At 48.0% G+C, this 18131-nt stretch overlaps 1 protein-coding gene and 1 non-coding gene across 2 annotated transcripts in view; both read left to right on the top strand.

Moving 5' to 3' along the window:
* Window positions 1-18131, top strand: part of LOC129844715 (plexin-A4-like) — a 93854-nt gene that overhangs the window by 54360 nt on the left and 21363 nt on the right. Inside the window, exons 14-15 of the mRNA XM_055912767.1 lie at window positions 7530-7798; window positions 17671-17737. Coding sequence (XP_055768742.1) covers window positions 7530-7798; window positions 17671-17737 — 336 coding nt within the window. The remainder of the gene's footprint in view (window positions 1-7529; window positions 7799-17670; window positions 17738-18131) is intronic.
* On the top strand, window positions 9726-9778 carry LOC129844717 (U7 small nuclear RNA). Its single transcript, XR_008757959.1, has one exon. It is a non-coding gene; the product is annotated as a U7 small nuclear RNA (small nuclear RNA).

Raw genomic sequence — 18131 nt, 5'->3', positions numbered from 1 at the left:
CTAACTGACTGTGAGGAAAAACTCATTCCCTGGCCTTGGCATCTCCCATTCCAGCCAAATACATTATCACGCCACTGGCTCAATAATCTGTTTAGCCCTGGTTCTTTCAAATGACAGTCTGTTTAACCCTGGTTCTCTCAAATGACAGTCTGTGTAGCCATGGTTCTCTCAAATGACAGTCTGTTAAGCCCTGGTTCTCTCTAATGACAGTCTGTTTAGCCCTGGTTCTCTCAAATGACAGTCTGTGTAGCCATGGTTCTCTCAAATGACAGTCTGTTAAGCCCTGGTTCTCTCTAATGACAGTCTGTTAAGCCCTGGTTCTCTCTAATGACAGTCTGTTTAGCCCTGGTTCTCTCTAATGACAGTCTGTTAAGCCCTGCTTCTCTCTAATGACAGTCTGTTTAGCCCTGGTTCTCTCTAATGACAGTCTGTTAAGCCCTGGTTCCCTGTAATGACAGTCTGTTAAGCCCTGGTTCTCTCTAATGACAGTCTGTTCAGCCCTGGTTCTCTCTAATGACAGTATGTTTAGCCCTGGTTCTCTCTAATGACAGTCTGTTAAGCCCTGGTTCTCTCTAATGACAGTCTGTTAAGCCCTGGTTCTCTCTAATGACAGTCTGTTTAGCCCTGGTTCTCTCTAATGACAGTCTGTTTAGCCCTGGTTCTCTCTAATGACAGTCTGTTTAGCCCTGGTTCTCTCTAATGACAGTCTGTTCAGCCCTGGTTCTCTCTAATGACAGTCTGTTAAGCCCTGGTTCTCTCTAATGACAGTCTGTTTAGCCCTGGTTCTCTCTAATGACAGTCTGTTCAGCCCTGGTTCTCTCTAATGACAGTCTGTTAAGCCCTGGTTCTCTCTAATGACAGTCTGTTTAGCCCTGGTTCTCTCTAATGACAGTCTGTTTAGCCCTGGTTCTCTCAGATGACAGTCTGTTAAGCCCTGGTTCTCTCTAATGACAGTCTGTTTAGCCCTGGTTCTCTCAGATGACAGTCTGTTTAGCCCTGGTTCTCTCTAATGACAGTCTGTTTAGCCCTGGTTCTCTCAGATGACAGTCTGTTTAGCCCTGGTTCTCTCTAATGACAGTCTGTTTAGCCCTGGTTCTCTCTAATGACAGTCTGTTAAGCCCTGGTTCTCTCTGATGACAGTCTGTTTAGCCCTGGTTCTCTCAGATGACAGTCTGTTTAGCCCTGGTTCTCTCAGATGACAGTCTGTTCAGCCCTGGTTCTCTCTAACGACAGTCTGTTTAGCCCTGGTTCTCTCTAATGACAGTCTGTTTAGCCCTGGTTCTCTCAGATGACAGTCTGTTTAGCCCTGGTTCTCTCAGAAGACAGTCTGTTTAGCCCTGGTTCTCTCAGATGACAGTCTGTTTAGCCCTGGTTCTCTCTAATGACAGTCTGTTTAGCCCTGGTTCTCTCTAATGACAGTCTGTTTAGCCCTGGTTCTCTCTAATGACAGTCTGTTAAGCCCTGGTTCTCTCAGATGACAGTCTGTTTAGCCCTGGTTCTCTCTAATGACAGTCTGTTTAGACCTGGTTCTCTCTAATGACAGTCTGTTTAGCCCTGGTTCTCTCTAATGACAGTCTGTTCAGCCCTGGTTCTCTCTGATGACAGTCTGTTTAGCCCTGGTTCTCTCAGATGACAGTCTGTTTAGCCCTGGTTCTCTCAGATGACAGTCTGTTCAGCCCTGGTTCTCTCTAATGACAGTCTGTTTAGCCCTGGTTCTCTCTAATGACAGTCTGTTTAGCCCTGGTTCTCTCAGATGACAGTCTGTTTAGCCCTGGTTCTCTCAGATGACAGTCTGTTCAGCCCTGGTTCTCTCTAATGACAGTCTGTTTAGCGCTGGTTCTCTCTAATGACAGTCTGTTTAGCGCTGGTTCTCTCTAATGACAGTCTGTTTAGCCCTGGTTCTCTCTAATGACAGTCTGTTAAGCCCTGGTTCTCTCAGATGACAGTCTGTTTAGCCCTGGTTCTCTCTAATGACAGTCTGTTTAGCCCTGGTTCTCTCTAATGACAGTCTGTTAAGCCCTGGTTCTCTCTGATGACAGTCTGTTTAGCCCTGGTTCTCTCAGATGACAGTCTGTTAAGCCCTGGTTCTCTCTAATGACAGTCTGTTTAGCCCTGGTTCTCTCTAATGACAGTCTGTTAAGCCCTGGTTCTCTCTGATGACAGTCTGTTTAGCCCTGGTTCTCTCAGATGACAGTCTGTTTAGCCCTGGTTCTCTCAGATGACAGTCTGTTCAGCCCTGGTTCTCTCTAACGACAGTCTGTTTAGCCCTGGTTCTCTCTAATGACAGTCTGTTTAGCCCTGGTTCTCTCAGATGACAGTCTGTTTAGCCCTGGTTCTCTCAGAAGACAGTCTGTTTAGCCCTGGTTCTCTCTAATGACAGTCTGTTCAGCCCTGGTTCTCTCTAATGACAGTCTGTTTAGCCCTGGTTCTCTCTAATGACAGTCTGTTTAGCCCTGGTTCTCTCTAATGACAGTCTGTTAAGCCCTGGTTCTCTCAGATGACAGTCTGTTTAGCCCTGGTTCTCTCTAATGACAGTCTGTTTAGCCCTGGTTCTCTCTAATGACAGTCTGTTAAGCCCTGGTTCTCTCTGATGACAGTCTGTTTAGCCCTGGTTCTCTCAGATGACAGTCTGTTCAGCCCTGGTTCTCTCTAATGACAGTCTGTTTAGACCTGGTTCTCTCTAATGACAGTCTGTTTAGCCCTGGTTCTCTCTAATGACAGTCTGTTCAGCCCTGGTTCTCTCTGATGACAGTCTGTTTAGCCCTGGTTCTCTCAGATGACAGTCTGTTTAGCCCTGGTTCTCTCAGATGACAGTCTGTTCAGCCCTGGTTCTCTCTAATGACAGTCTGTTTAGCCCTGGTTCTCTCTAATGACAGTCTGTTTAGCCCTGGTTCTCTCAGATGACAGTCTGTTTAGCCCTGGTTCTCTCAGATGACAGTCTGTTCAGCCCTGGTTCTCTCTAATGACAGTCTGTTTAGCGCTGGTTCTCTCTAATGACAGTCTGTTTAGCCCTGGTTCTCTCTAATGACAGTCTGTTAAGCCCTGGTTCTCTCAGATGACAGTCTGTTTAGCCCTGGTTCTCTCTAATGACAGTCTGTTTAGCCCTGGTTCTCTCTAATGACAGTCTGTTAAGCCCTGGTTCTCTCTGATGACAGTCTGTTTAGCCCTGGTTCTCTCAGATGACAGTCTGTTAAGCCCTGGTTCTCTCAGATGACAGTCTGTTCAGCCCTGGTTCTCTCTAATGACAGTCTGTTTAGCCCTGGTTCTCTCTAATGACAGTCTGTTTAGCCCTGGTTCTCTCTAATGACAGTCTGTTTAGCCCTGGTTCTCTCAGATGACAGTCTGTTTAGCCCTGGTTCTCTCAGATGACAGTCTGTTTAGCCCTGGTTCTCTCTAATGACAGTCTGTTTAGCCCTGGTTCTCTCTAATGACAGTCTGTTAAGACCTGGTTCTCTCTGATGACAGTCTGTTTAGCCCTGGTTCTCTCAGATGACAGTCTGTTCAGCCCTGGTTCTCTCTAATGATAGTCTGTTTAGACCTGGTTCTCTCTAATGACAGTCTGTTTAGCCCTGGTTCTCTCTAATGACAGTCTGTTCAGCCCTGGTTCTCTCTGATGACAGTCTGTTTAGCCCTGGTTCTCTCAGATGACAGTCTGTTTAGCCCTGGTTCTCTCTGATGACAGTCTGTTTAGCCCTGGTTCTCTCTAATGACAGTCTGTTTAGCCCTGGTTCTCTCAGATGACAGTCTGTTCAGCCCTGGTTCTCTCTAATGACAGTTTGTTAAGCCCTGGTTCTCTCTGATGACAGTCTGTTTAGCCCTGGTTCTCTCAGATGACAGTCTGTTCAGCCCTGGTTCTCTCTAATGACAGTCTGTTTAGACCTGGTTCTCTCTAATGACAGTCTGTTTAGCCCTGGTTCTCTCTAATGACAGTCTGTTCAGCCCTGGTTCTCTCTGAGGACAGTCTGTTTAGCCCTGGTTCTCTCAGATGACAGTCTGTTTAGCCCTGGTTCTCTCAGATGACAGTCTGTTCAGCCCTGGTTCTGTCTAATGACAGTCTGTTTAGCCCTGGTTCTCTCTAATGACAGTCTGTTTAGCCCTGGTTCTCTCAGATGACAGTCTGTTTAGCCCTGGTTCTCTCAGATGACAGTCTGTTCAGCCCTGGTTCTCTCTAATGACAGTCTGTTTAGCCCTGGTTCTCTCTAATGACAGTCTGTTAAGCCCTGGTTCTCTCAGATGACAGTCTGTTTAGCCCTGGTTCTCTCTAATGACAGTCTGTTTAACCCTGGTTCTCTCCAATGACAGTCTGTTAAGCCCTGGTTCTCTCTGATGACAGTCTGTTTAGCCCTGGTTCTCTCAGATGACAGTCTGTTAAGCCCTGGTTCTCTCAGATGACAGTCTGTTCAGCCCTGGTTCTCGCTAATGACAGTCTGTTTAGCCCTGGTTCTCTCTAATGACAGTCTGTTTAGCCCTGGTTCTCTCTAATGACAGTCTGTTTATCCCTGGTTCTCTCAGATGACAGTCTGTTTAGCCCTGGTTCTCTCTAATGACAGTCTGTTTAGCCCTGGTTCTCTCTAATGACAGTCTGTTTAGCCCTGGTTCTCTCTAATGACAGTCTGTTAAGCCCTGGTTCTCTCTGATGACAGTCTGTTTAGCCCTGGTTCTCTCAGATGACAGTCTGTTCAGCCCTGGTTCTCTCTAATGACAGTCTGTTTAGACCTGGTTCTCTCTAATGACAGTCTGTTTAGCCCTGGTTCTCTCTAATGACAGTCTGTTCAGCCCTGGTTCTCTCTGATGACAGTCTGTTTAGCCCTGGTTCTCTCAGATGACAGTCTGTTTAGCCCTGGTTCTCTCAGATGACAGTCTGTTCAGCCCTGGTTCTCTCTAATGACAGTCTGTTTAGCCCTGGTTCTCTCAGATGACAGTCTGTTTAGCCCTGGTTCTCTCAGATGACAGTCTGTTTAGCCCTGGTTCTCTCAGATGACAGTCTGTTTAGCCCTGGTTCTCTCTAATGACAGTCTGTTTAGGCCTGGTTCTCTCTAATGACAGTCTGTTAAGCCCTGGTTCTCTCAGATGACAGTCTGTTTAGCCCTGGTTCTCTCTAATGACAGTCTGTTTAGCCCTGGTTCTCTCTAATGACAGTCTGTTAAGCCCTGGTTCTCTCTGATGACAGTCTGTTTAGACCTGGTTCTCTCTAATGACAGTCTGTTTAGCCCTGGTTCTCTCTAATGACAGTCTGTTCAGCCCTGGTTCTCTCTGATGACAGTCTGTTTAGCCCTGGTTCTCTCAGATGACAGTCTGTTTAGCCCTGGTTCTCTCAGATGACAGTCTGTTCAGCCCTGGTTCTCTCTAATGACAGTCTGTTTAGCCCTGGTTCTCTCAGATGACAGTCTGTTTAGCCCTGGTTCTCTCAGATGACAGTCTGTTTAGCCCTGGTTCTCTCAGATGACAGTCTGTTTAGCCCTGGTTCTCTCTAATGACAGTCTGTTTAGGCCTGGTTCTCTCTAATGACAGTCTGTTAAGCCCTGGTTCTCTCAGATGACAGTCTGTTTAGCCCTGGTTCTCTCTAATGACAGTCTGTTTAGCCCTGGTTCTCTCTAATGACAGTCTGTTAAGCCCTGGTTCTCTCTGATGACAGTCTGTTTAGCCCTGGTTCTCTCATATGACAGTCTGTTAAGCCCTGGTTCTCTCAGATGACAGTCTGTTCAGCCCTGGTTCTCTCTAATGACAGTCTGTTTAGCCCTGGTTCTCTCTAATGACAGTCTGTTTAGCCCTGGTTCTCTCTAATGACAGTCTGTTTAGCCCTGGTTCTCTCAGATGACAGTCTGTTTAGCCCTGGTTCTCTCAGATGACAGTCTGTTTAGCCCTGGTTCTCTCTAATGACAGTCTGTTTAGCCCTGGTTCTCTCTAATGACAGTCTGTTTAGCCCTGGTTCTCTCTAATGACAGTCTGTTCAGCCCTGGTTCTCTCTGATGACAGTCTGTTTAGCCCTGGTTCTCTCAGATGACAGTCTGTTTAGCCCTGGTTCTCTCAGATGACAGTCTGTTCAGCCCTGGTTCTCTCTAATGACAGTCTGTTTAGCCCTGGTTCTCTCTAATGACAGTCTGTTTAGCCCTGGTTCTCTCAGATGACAGTCTGTTTAGCCCTGGTTCTCTCAGATGACAGTCTGTTTAGCCCTGGTTCTCTCAGATGACAGTCTGTTTAGCCCTGGTTCTCTCTAATGACAGTCTGTTTAGGCCTGGTTCTCTCTAATGACAGTCTGTTAAGCCCTGGTTCTCTCAGATGACAGTCTGTTTAGCCCTGGTTCTCTCTAATGACAGTCTGTTTAGCCCTGGTTCTCTCTAATGACAGTCTGTTAAGCCCTGGTTCTCTCTGATGACAGTCTGTTTAGCCCTGGTTCTCTCATATGACAGTCTGTTAAGCCCTGGTTCTCTCAGATGACAGTCTGTTCAGCCCTGGTTCTCTCTAATGACAGTCTGTTTAGCCCTGGTTCTCTCTAATGACAGTCTGTTTAGCCCTGGTTCTCTCTAATGACAGTCTGTTTAGCCCTGGTTCTCTCAGATGACAGTCTGTTTAGCCCTGGTTCTCTCAGATGACAGTCTGTTTAGCCCTGGTTCTCTCTAATGACAGTCTGTTTAGCCCTGGTTCTCTCTAATGACAGTCTGTTCAGCCCTGGTTCTCTCAGATGACAGTCTGTTTTGCCCTGGTTCTCTCTAATGACAGTCTGTTTAGCCCTGGTTCTCTCTAATGACAGTCTGTTAAGCCCTGGTTCTCTCAGATGACAGTCTGTTTAGCCCTGGTTCTCTCTAATGACAGTCTGTTTAGCCCTGGTTCTCTCTAATGACAGTCTGTTAAGCCCTGGTTCTCTCTGATGACAGTCTGTTTAGCCCTGGTTCTCTCTAATGACAGTCTGTTAAGCCCTGGTTCTCTCAGATGACAGTCTGTTTAGCCCTGGTTCTCTCAGATGACCATGTGTGCTAATTATTCCAATTTGGAATGTCGTTATGGGAGGATATCTGGAAGAGCGAGGAGTGTTGCCTAGCACTTGTTTTTTTTAAGGTAGAGTCATTTTAACCAAGTCTTTTGAGAGCCCTGCTTATTTCTTTGACTCCACAATATGAACGTTGTTCCCCGGCAAAGCTGACGCAAGATGAAAGCAGCGTGTGTGGTGTATTCCCCTCCATGGGCGGAAATTGTCCCCGTGCCGTTTACGCTAGTCTAGTCAGTCGGTGTGCGATTTCCCGTTTTCATAAATTGCACCTACAGAGATGAAATGTTTAGAGTGAGATTGGAGTGAGCAACGGTCTCTCTATACGACGCGTCTGTCAGGGAGCACAAGTTTCCTCGCTGTCGCTTTCCATGAGGACACAGTAATCTGCAGTTCACACTGTGCAAGAGTTATTGTTAAACCCTAGTCTGTTTCTTAACTTCTGACAGTACTTGCCTAGTTAAATAAAGGTTCAATAAATAAATTGTCATCTAAGCATATCCGTCTCTCCTCCCTTTCCTCTCTTCTCCTCCCTGTCTCCCAGGTGCCGGGCTACAGACAGGAGCAGGTGGAGAAGGGCCTGAAGCTGTTCGGCCAGCTCATCAACAACAAGGTCTTCCTGCTCTCATTCATCCGCACGCTCGAGTCGCAGCGCGGCTTCTCCATGCGCGACCGCGGTAACGTGGCCTCGCTCATCATGACAATGCTGCAGAGTAAACTGGAGTACGCCACCGATGTCCTCAAGCACCTGCTCTCTGACCTCATCGACCGCAACCTGGAGAGCAAGAATCACCCCAAGCTGCTGCTCCGAAGGTGAGGAGAGGGTGAAGTGTGTGTGACTCTCGTGGGCCATCTCTGGCCTCATTAAGACAAAGGCCTTGGCTCTGTCCTCACCTCTCTGTGTCTGGGGAGAGGGGTGAGTGACTTCACTTCTCCAGAACACCTGCACAAACTCACACACACACTTCTCTCTCTATCTCCATCACTCTCTTCTCTCTATCTCTCTATCTCCATCACTCTCTTCTCTCGCTCTCTTTCTCTATCTCTCTTCATCACTCTCGATCTCTATCTCTCTCTCTCTTCATCACTCTCGCTCTCTTTCTCTATCTCTCTTCATCACTCTCTCTCTCTCGCTCCCTCTCTCTATCTCTCTGCTCTCTCTATCTGCGACAGAGTGAATGATTGGGCCCTCGCGGAGCTCTTAAGCATTTAAGCTCTGAACAGCTGACTAATGCTAACATCAACGTTGCATTAGCGTTATCCTACACATTAACACTCATAGATTTCCACTCAATGGTAATGGACTGTGGATATGGGTTCGCTTTCCCTCTCTAAGCCTCTCTCAATTGATCATTAATACCAATGTTCGTACTTCTTATCCAACCCTAACTCTCTAGAATGGCTGGTTTATGCTATAACTAAGAACAGAGTAAAATCCTTATTTCCTATATACAGTAGTGCAGTACTTTTGACCAGGGCCCATAGGGTGCCATTTGGGATGTGTCCTTTGAAACTGGACTTTGTTGAATTAGTGTATTAGTCAAGCACCAAGCCGATCAGCCATGCCTGATCGCTCCATATTCACTGTTTCATGGCAGTGACATGTGGAATTAACTTCAATGACATTGAAATGATCACTTTGTCTCAGAAACATGTACTACTCTGACACGCACATCATTAGAATATAATTACGATTAATTAGCGGAGAATCCAATTTAAAAAAGCTGTAAAAATCCTCACTTGAAAAATAAATGGGATTGTTAAAAGCCCTAGCTGCTCCCCGCTCAATCAGCACTTCCCTGTGCGTCAGTCTGTATCGTATACACAGTACCACCACTTCAATTCAACACCATATCACCATATATGGTGCTGAAGGTGTTGCGACCATCTCGGTTACCCTTGAAAAAGACGTTTCCGTGTGGTCGTTGTATCACACATTTGCTCAGGGTGCTCACTGCTGTCAGCCTCCCCAATGATTTGATAGGCATGTCGTAAATGAATTTAATCTTCCTAATTTCAATTGCAAACCTCCCGTCCTCCCTCGGGTGAAATCCTCCTCCCCAATGAAGACAGACACAGATTCCTCTGTTCGCTAGCTGTTCACTAACATGGGAGCATATTGAGCGTATCATCGTGTAAGGGTTGTGTCAGAAAATGAGCCCCATATTCACATCATGAAGGAGACGTTTAACAGAAAAATCTCGGATGCGGCATTTGATTAGTGCCGTATGGACAAGGGATGATTAATCGCACCAAGAGCTTCCGGCGCCATTACCAAGCAGTAAACTTCTTCAATCCCAAATGAAACAATACTACAATTTATTATAAAATACTAACGTACTTACTATAGAATTCTGTAGTAAACAATAGTATAGTGTAGAATATTATACTAAACGCTGTAGTGTCACTTGATCGTGTATAGTACTTACTATAGAATGTTGTAGTATACTGTAGAATACTATAATAAATATTAGTTTTATCTGAAAAGAAACACTGTAGTAAATACTTGAGTAATGTCTGCACCACCCTTTTCTTTTTCTTTTTTGAAAATACTACAGTATTTCATTTGCATATACCCTGCCCAATCCCCTGCCCTATATCCCAATTTGTGCCACCCATACGTGAGAAACTTACATGCCAAGTATAGACCATATATTGTGTTCCCTACAAGTTATAGAAAAGAGCAGAAGCTCTGAACTCTTTTTTCAGACCCCAGTCCTGTCTACCTAAAGGTTATGGAAAATGTGCTCTTTAAGTATTTGTCCAGTAGGTTTCCTCAAGGAGAAAGCCCCCACTCCTATGTCAAAGACAATAAAACAAAAACACTATAGTAAATAATACATGAATGTCTGCAAAACACAGTAAATACTACAGTATAATACAGTCTGTAAAAACAATACTGGAACACTACCGGACTAGAGGGACTAGCTGCTGGAACACTACCAGTCTAGCGGGGCTAGCTGCTGGAACACTACCAGACTAGAGGGACTAGCTGCTGGAACACTACCAGTCTAGAGGGGCTAGCTGCTGGAACACTACCAGTCTAGAGGGGCTAGCTGCTGGAACACTACCAGACTAGAGGGGCTAGCTGCTGGAACACTATCAGACTAGAGGGGCTAGCTGCTGGAACACTATCAGACTAGAGGGACTAGCTGCTGGAACACTACCAGTCTAGAGGGGCTAGCTGCTGGAACACTACCAGTCTAGAGGGGCTAGCTGCTGGAACACTACCGGACTAGAGGGGCTAGCTGCTGGAACACTACCAGACTAGAGGGGCTAGCTGCTGGAACACTACCAGACTAGAGAGACTAGCTGCTGGAACACTACCAGACTAGAGGGGCTAGCTGCTGGAACACTACCAGACTAGAGAGGCTAGCTGCTGGAACACTACGAGTCTAGAGGGGCTAGCTGCTGGAACACTACCAGACTAGGGGCTAGCTGCTGGAACACTACCAGACTAGAGGCTAGCTGCTGGAACACTACCAGTCTAGAGAGGCTAGCTGCTGGAACACTACGAGTCTAGAGGGGCTAGCTGCTGGAACACTACCAGACTAGGGGCTAGCTGCTGGAACACTACCAGACTAGAGGCTAGCTGCTGGAACACTACCAGTCTAGAGAGGCTAACTGCTGGAACACTACCAGTCTAGCGGGGCTAGCTGCTGGAACACTACCAGACTAGAGGCTAGCTGCTGGAACACTACCAGACTAGAGAGGCTAGCTGCTGGAACACTATCAGACTAGAGGGGATAGCTGCTGGAACACTAGCAGTCTAGAGAGGCTAGCTGCTGGAACACTACCAGACTAGAGGGGCTAACTGCTGGAACACTACCAGTCTAGAGAGGCTAGCTGCTGGAACACTACCAGTCTAGAGAGGCTAGCTGCTGGAACACTACCAGTCTAGGGAGGCTAGCTGCTGGAACACTACCAGACTAGAGGGGCTAGCTGCTGGAACACTACCAGTCTAGTGGGGCTAGCTGCTGGAACACTACCAGACTAGAGGGACTAGCTGCTGGAACACTACCAGACTAGGGGCTAGCTGCTGGAACACTACCAGACTAGAGGCTAGCTGCTGGAACACTACCAGTCTAGAGAGGCTAACTGCTGGAACACTACCAGTCTAGCGGGGCTAGCTGCTGGAACACTACCAGACTAGAGGCTAGCTGCTGGAACACTACCAGACTAGAGAGGCTAGCTGCTGGAACACTATCAGAATAGAGGGGATAGCTGCTGGAACACTAGCAGTCTAGAGAGGCTAGCTGCTGGAACACTACCAGACTAGAGGGGCTAGCTGCTGGAACACTACCAGTCTAGAGAGGCTAGCTGCTGGAACACTACCAGTCTAGAGAGGCTAGCTGCTGGAACACTACCAGTCTAGGGAGGCTAGCTGCTGGAACACTATCAGACTAGAGGGGCTAGCTGCTGGAACACTACCAGTCTAGCGGGGCTAGCTGCTGGAACACTACCAGACTAGAGGGACTAGCTGCTGGAACACTACCAGTCTAGAGAGGCTAGCTGCTGGAACACTACCAGTCTAGAGAGGCTAGCTGCTGGAACACTACCAGTCTAGAGAGGCTAGCTGCTGGAAAACTACCAGTCTAGAGGGGCTAGCTGCTGGAACACTACCAGACTAGGGGCTAGCTGCTGGTACACTACCAGACTAGAGGCTAGCTGCTGGAACACTACCAGTCTAGAGGGGCTAGCTGCTGGAACACTACCAGAATAGAGGGGCTATCTACTGGAACACTACCAGACTAGAGGGGCTAGCTACTGGAACACTATCACACTAGAGGGGCTAGCTGCTGGAACACTATCAGACTAGAGGGGCTAACTGCCTTAACACTACCAGACTATAGGGGCTATCTGCTGGAACACTACCAGTCTAGAGAGGCTAGCTGCTGGAACACTACCAGACTAGAGGGGCTAGCTGCTGGAACACTACCAGTCTAGAGAGGCTAGCTGCTGGAACACTACCAGTCTAGAGAGGCTAGCTGCTGGAACACTACCAGACTAGAGGGGCTAGCTGCTGGAACACTACCAGTCTAGAGAGGCTAGCTGCTGGAACACTACCAGAATAGAGGGGCTATCTGCTGGAACACTACCAGTCTAGAGGGGCTATCTGCTGGAACACTATCAGACTAGAGGGGCTAGCTGCTGGAACACAACCAGTCTAGAGAGGCTAGCTGCTGGAACGCTACCAGTCTAAAGAGGCTAGCTGCTGGAACACTACCAGACTAGAGGGGCTAGCTGCTGGAACACTACCAGTCTAGCGGGGCTAGCTGCTGGAACACTATCAGACTAGAGGGGCTAGCTGCTGGAACACTACCAGTCTAGAGAGGCTAGCTGCTGGAACACTACCAGTCTAGAGAGGCTAGCTGCTGGAACACTACCAGTCTAGAGAGGCTAGCTGCTGGAACACTACCAGTCTAGAGGGGCTAGCTGCTGGAACACTACTAGTCTAGAGAGGCTAGCTGCTGGAACACTACCAGTCTAGAGGGGCTAGCTGCTGGAACACTACCAGACTAGGGACTAGCTGCTGGAACACTACCAGACTAGAGGCTAGCTGCTGGAACACTACCAGTCTAGAGGGGCTAGCTGCTGGAACACTATCAGACTAGAGGGGCTAGCTGCTGGAACACTACCAGTCTAGAGGGGCTAACGGCTGCAACACGATCAGACTAGAGGGACTAGCTGCTGGAACACTACCAGTCTAGAGGGGCTAGCTGCTGGAACACTATCAGACTAGAGGGACTAGCTGCTGGAACACGATCAGACTAGAGGAGCTAACTGCTGGAACACTACCAGACTAGAGGGGCTAGTTACTGGAACACTATCAGACTAGAGAGGCTAGCTACTGGAACACTATCAGACTAGAGAGGCTATCTACTGGAACACTACCAGTCTAGCGGGGCTAGCTACTGGAACACTATCAGACTAGAGGGGCTAGCTGCTGGAGCACTATCAGACTAGAGGGGCTAACTGCCTTAACACTACCAGACTAGAGTGGCTAGCTGCTGGAACAGTGCCAGAATAGATGTGCTAACTGCTGCAACTACCAGACTAGAGGGACTAGCTGCTGGAACACTACCAGTCTAGAGGGGCTAGCTGCTGGAACACTACCAGACTAGAGGGGCTAACTGCTGCAACACTATCAGACTAGAGGGGCCAGCTGCTGGAACACTATCAGACTAGAAAGTCTATCTGCTGGAACACTACCAGACTAAAGGGACTAGCTTCTGGAACACTACCAGACTAGAGGGGCTAGCTGCTGGAACACTACCAGACTAGAAAGGCTATCTGCTGGAACACTACCAGACTAAAGGGACTAGCTTCTGGAACACTACCAGACTAGAGGGGCTAGCTGCTGGAACACTATCAGACTAGAGGGGTTAACTGCTGGAACACTACCAGACTAGAGGGGCTAACTGCTGCAACACTATCAGACTAGAGGGGCTAGCTGCTGCAACACCACCAGACTAGAGGGACACACAGTCACAGACTTGCTGCTTGGCCCTGGATACCCGCCCAAAATAGAGGAGACACCCAGACTCACTGAGCTGTGATGGGATGGCTAAATCTGGGCTCGGAGTAACACCCCCTCCCCTGTGCCTCAATCTATCTCTCCCTTTCTCCTCCCTCTGTGTCCTCCCAATCTCCCTCTCTCTCATCGTCTCTCTCCATCTCTCGCTCTCTCTCTCGCTCTCTCTCGCTATATCCATCTATCTCCCGCTCTCTCTCTCTCCCTCTCTCTCTCTCTCTCTCTCTCTCTCTCTCTCTCTCTCTCTCTCTCTCTCTCTCTCTCTCTCTCTCTCTCTCTCTCTCTCTCTCTCTCTCTCTCTCTCTCTCTCTCTCTCTCTCTCTCTCTCTCTCTCTCTCTCTCTCTCTCTCTCTCTCTCTCTCCATCTATATCCCGCCCTCTCTCTCTCCCCCGTGCCTCTGCGCAGGCCGTCTCTCTTTCTCTCTTTTCTCTGTCTTTCTCCCCTCTGCCTTTTTACTTGATTACTAAATCACTGCTCAAAGTGCATAAGCAGGGCATCTTTGGCACTGTGTCCAGACCAGATTCCCATCACCGCTTCCAAGACAACCTCTCCACCCCTCTCCTCTCCACCCCTCTCTTCTCCACCCCTCTCCACTCCTCCACTCTCCTCTCCTCCACTCTCCACCCCTCTCCTCCACTCTCCACCCCTCTCCTCCACTCTCCACTCCTCCACTCTCCACTCCTCCACTCTCCTCTCCCGCATTTCTCTACATCTCCATCTGCCCGTCTCAACCTCAGCTGAGGCACACCACCAGGCAAACTAACTAACGAGAGACTTCCACAACCATCTGTCGCAGTTCTGCGCCCTCCTCTGTCAGCCCCCTCTCCTTCCTCCACCCCCCGCGTACACCCTCTCATTCTCTCTTCATGCATACTGAAATAGCTGCTAAACCTTTTCCACGGCTCAGATTTCTTTCATCCATCTCTGATATAAGATTTTTTTTTTTTAATCGGGGCTTTTATTATTTCCTTTTACCAGCAACCTTCCATCTGCCCCTCCTGATACACCCACACACCCACCCACACACCCACCCGCACACTCGCACACCCGCACACCCGCACACCCGCACACACACACACACGCACACACGCACACACGCACACCCGCACACCCGCACACCCACATACACACACACACACACACACACACATACACACACACACACACACACACACACACACACACACACGCACACACAGGGGATAATAATCAGTAGGAGCTAAAGGTCCTCTGATTATACTGTGAGGATTATCTCAGTAGTTCTAGTAAGAAGACGTCAGCCTAAGCACTGAGACTGCTTCTATGTCCCAAATTGTACCCTATTCCCTATGTAGTGCACTACTTTTGATCAGGGATGTGATCAAAAGTAGTGCACTATATAGGACATAGGGTGCCATTGGAGATGCAGCCTGTGCTCTGCGTCAGACAGCCAATCTTCTCCCCAGGAGCCCGAGTGGGAAATTGAAATCATTTTTGACTTCATGCTGTGGTGCTTTAACACGTGGGATTGGAGGAAGGGGGTGTGGCTAGCAGCAGAGCTCCAACGCAGCTGCGTGTTTGGTTAACAGAGAAAATCCTGTCCTTTAACATCTTATTGATTTTAAGAGCTTATCTATCACAATCAATAACGCCCTAGGACGATATGATATACAGAACCCTCATTAATGATCTGATCTCTGGTGTCAAAACTTTGTTTGTAAGCCACATCTGTTGTTTCAGCACCCATGGTTTAGTGTATCATGCATTTATGATCGGTGTGATGCCAGATGCCTGTAAAGAAATGTCTGTGGAATGAGTGAGAGAACTGTGAAGATACATTGAGCGTTACGCCTCCATTTTATAGAGCGTCGCTCTGCACGACATACTAATGCGTCCCACCGCATCTGCAATCCAGGAATTCTCTGGTTCCCATCTCATGTGCAGAGGCAAAACGACTGCTCTGTAACCAGGAGGAACTAAGTACCAACAAGTTGACTTGGTTGACTGTGTGCCAAGCGGGCACACTTCTTCATGCCAACATGCAATATCACAAAGCATTACAGCCATGTTAACTTATCAGTAACGTTACTGATACGTTCTAGAGATGTGGCAGTCAAGAGGTTGAGGAGGTTGTTGGACCGTTGTGGACATGTTAGGTGCCAGCTGTGGTGTAACGGCCCGGTGCAGCAGCTCCCATCTTCCCTATAGGCAGGGCTTGGATAGAGGACGGCCATGAGGACTTCCTGTGGGGCTGTGCCAAAACAGATCATTACTGGAGGGCCTGGCTCGCACTGCCAAACACACACACACACACACACACACACACACACACACACACACACACACACACACACACACACACACACACACACACACACCTTTCTGAACACATTCTTTTAAAACCCACACACACATAAAATAACAAAAAGAGGAGGAAACGAGGGAGCTGAAAGAGGAGATAAAGACTCAGACAAGTCATTCTGTTATTCTTATCTTTTACTGAGACCCCTCCCTCCATCTCCAAGTCATTCTGTTATTCTTCCATTTTACTGAGACCCCTCCCTCCATCTCCAAGTCATTCTGTTATTCTTATCTTTTACTGAGACCCCTCCCTCCATCTCCAAGTCATTCTGTTATTCTTCCATTTTACTGAGACCCCTCCCTCCATCTCCAAGTCATTCTGTTATTCTTCCATTTTACTGAGACCCCTCCCTCCATCTCCAAGTCATTCTGTTATTCTTCCAATTTACTGAGACCCCTCCCTCCATCTCCAAGTCATTCTGTTATTCATGTCTTTTACTGAGACCCCTCCCTCCATCTCCAAGTCATTCTGTTATTCTTCCATTTTACTGAGACCCCTCGCTCCATCTCCAAGTCATTCTGTTATTCTTGTCTTTTACTGAGACCCCTCCCTCCATCTCCAAGTCATTCTGTTATTCATGTCTTTTACTGAGACCCCTCCCCTCTTCTCCACCTCTCCCTTTTACACTCTCTTTTCATCTCTTTGATTGATGTGCTGAATTTGTCTACATGGAGACCATTTGGAAGTGTGAATGATTACAAATAAGGCGACAGGGTCTGAGGGGAAAGGAGGGAGAGAGAATGAGGGAGTGGAGGGGAGGAATAGAGTGAGGGACACATGAAAGGAAAGATGAAACGTGACCTCCCTGACCCCTAGAGCCGAGGACTCTCTCGTCCGCCGCGCCGACATAAAAGTGCGGGCGCAAGCAGAGCAGGAAGTTAATCCCATCCAGGTGTTGTGCCAATTCTGGTTGGCAGGGGGTGCCAGGCCTGGCCTATTGGCACAGCGGGCACAAGCCTCCATCTCTAAATGTGATGGTCCTCCTAACAGGTGCCAGGAGGGCTCTGAGTGGAGGGGCCAGGAGGAGGCTGCAGGTGGCAACCGAATGACAGAAGGGGCAAGGGGGCGTGCACACGCACACAATGGCCTAATCCTGAAATATTGATGCCTGTGGCCATGCCTCATTGAGGTGGTGGTGGGGTGAGGGGGAGGGGGGGGGGGTTCTTGGCAGATTACCCACTACACAGGAGCCAGAGACGTGTCAAAGGATATCCGATCCCCGCCTCTCGCCTTTCAGACCCCGCTGTTTGTTATTGTGCGCATGAATATTATCCATTCACACGGTATGGCCGCCTGTGGTAGCCCAGTGAACGGTGCCCCGATTAGTCACGCCAGCAGAGCGCCCACTGGCACGAGAGACCGAACATAACAGAGAGAGAAAGAGAGCAGGGCGATGGATGTGTGCATTCACTTTCTATTGTAATGTGATGTGCTGTGTCGTCCCAGACAGTGGGTGTGAATGGGCTAAGGAGGGAGAGGTTAATAATGAGGCCAGTATTATTACAGGCCCTTCTAATGACATCAATCCCAATGGGATCAAATAAAGGTTTTAATAGCTTTCTCTTCTATCAAGACCCCAGCATAGCTTAGGTGCCCTTGGCGTGCCTGAATATAAAAGGCATAGGCAGGAAGATTGGGGGCCTTCAGAAGTGAGAGACAATAATGTTTTTGCAATAATGTTTGTGTAACAAAAGCCCCTATTCATTACGACAGGCCTGGTTTTTGTGGGGAATATTTGGTGATCATATTGAATATTTGTGATGGTTGTGAGGGATGGTATGTTGATGGAATGTCTCTGTTGATTTCAGGACGGAGTCTGTGGCAGAGAAAATGCTGACCAACTGGTTCACCTTCCTGCTATACAAGTTCCTAAAGGTCAATGTCTGCACTTTACTCTGATACATTCTGCTTTGTTCACCCATTCAGCTCCTCTAGCTTTATGCCTGTGAGAGTGGGTAATATGTGTGTCTGTGTGTTTTTGTGTGTGTGTGTCCGTGTGCGTTTGTCCATATGTGTGTGCGTGTGTCTGTGTGTTTGTTTGTGTGTGTGTGGACGTGTCCCCACAAGAATAGTAAAAAAACAAAAATGTAACCAACTGGGGACATTTTGTTTGTCCCCGCAGGGTCAAATGCTGTTTCTAGGGGTTTAGGGTTAAAGTTAAAATTAGTGTTGGCATTACAATTAGGTTTAGGGTTATGAAATGGCATTACAATTAGGGTTAGGGTTAGGAAATGGCATTACAATTAGGTTTAGGGTTATGAAATGGCAT

The sequence above is a fragment of the Salvelinus fontinalis genome, unplaced genomic scaffold (genome assembly GCF_029448725.1).
Source record: "Salvelinus fontinalis isolate EN_2023a unplaced genomic scaffold, ASM2944872v1 scaffold_0208, whole genome shotgun sequence".
Lineage (NCBI taxonomy): Eukaryota > Metazoa > Chordata > Actinopteri > Salmoniformes > Salmonidae > Salvelinus > Salvelinus fontinalis.
This window is presented reverse-complemented; position numbering and strand designations above follow the sequence as displayed.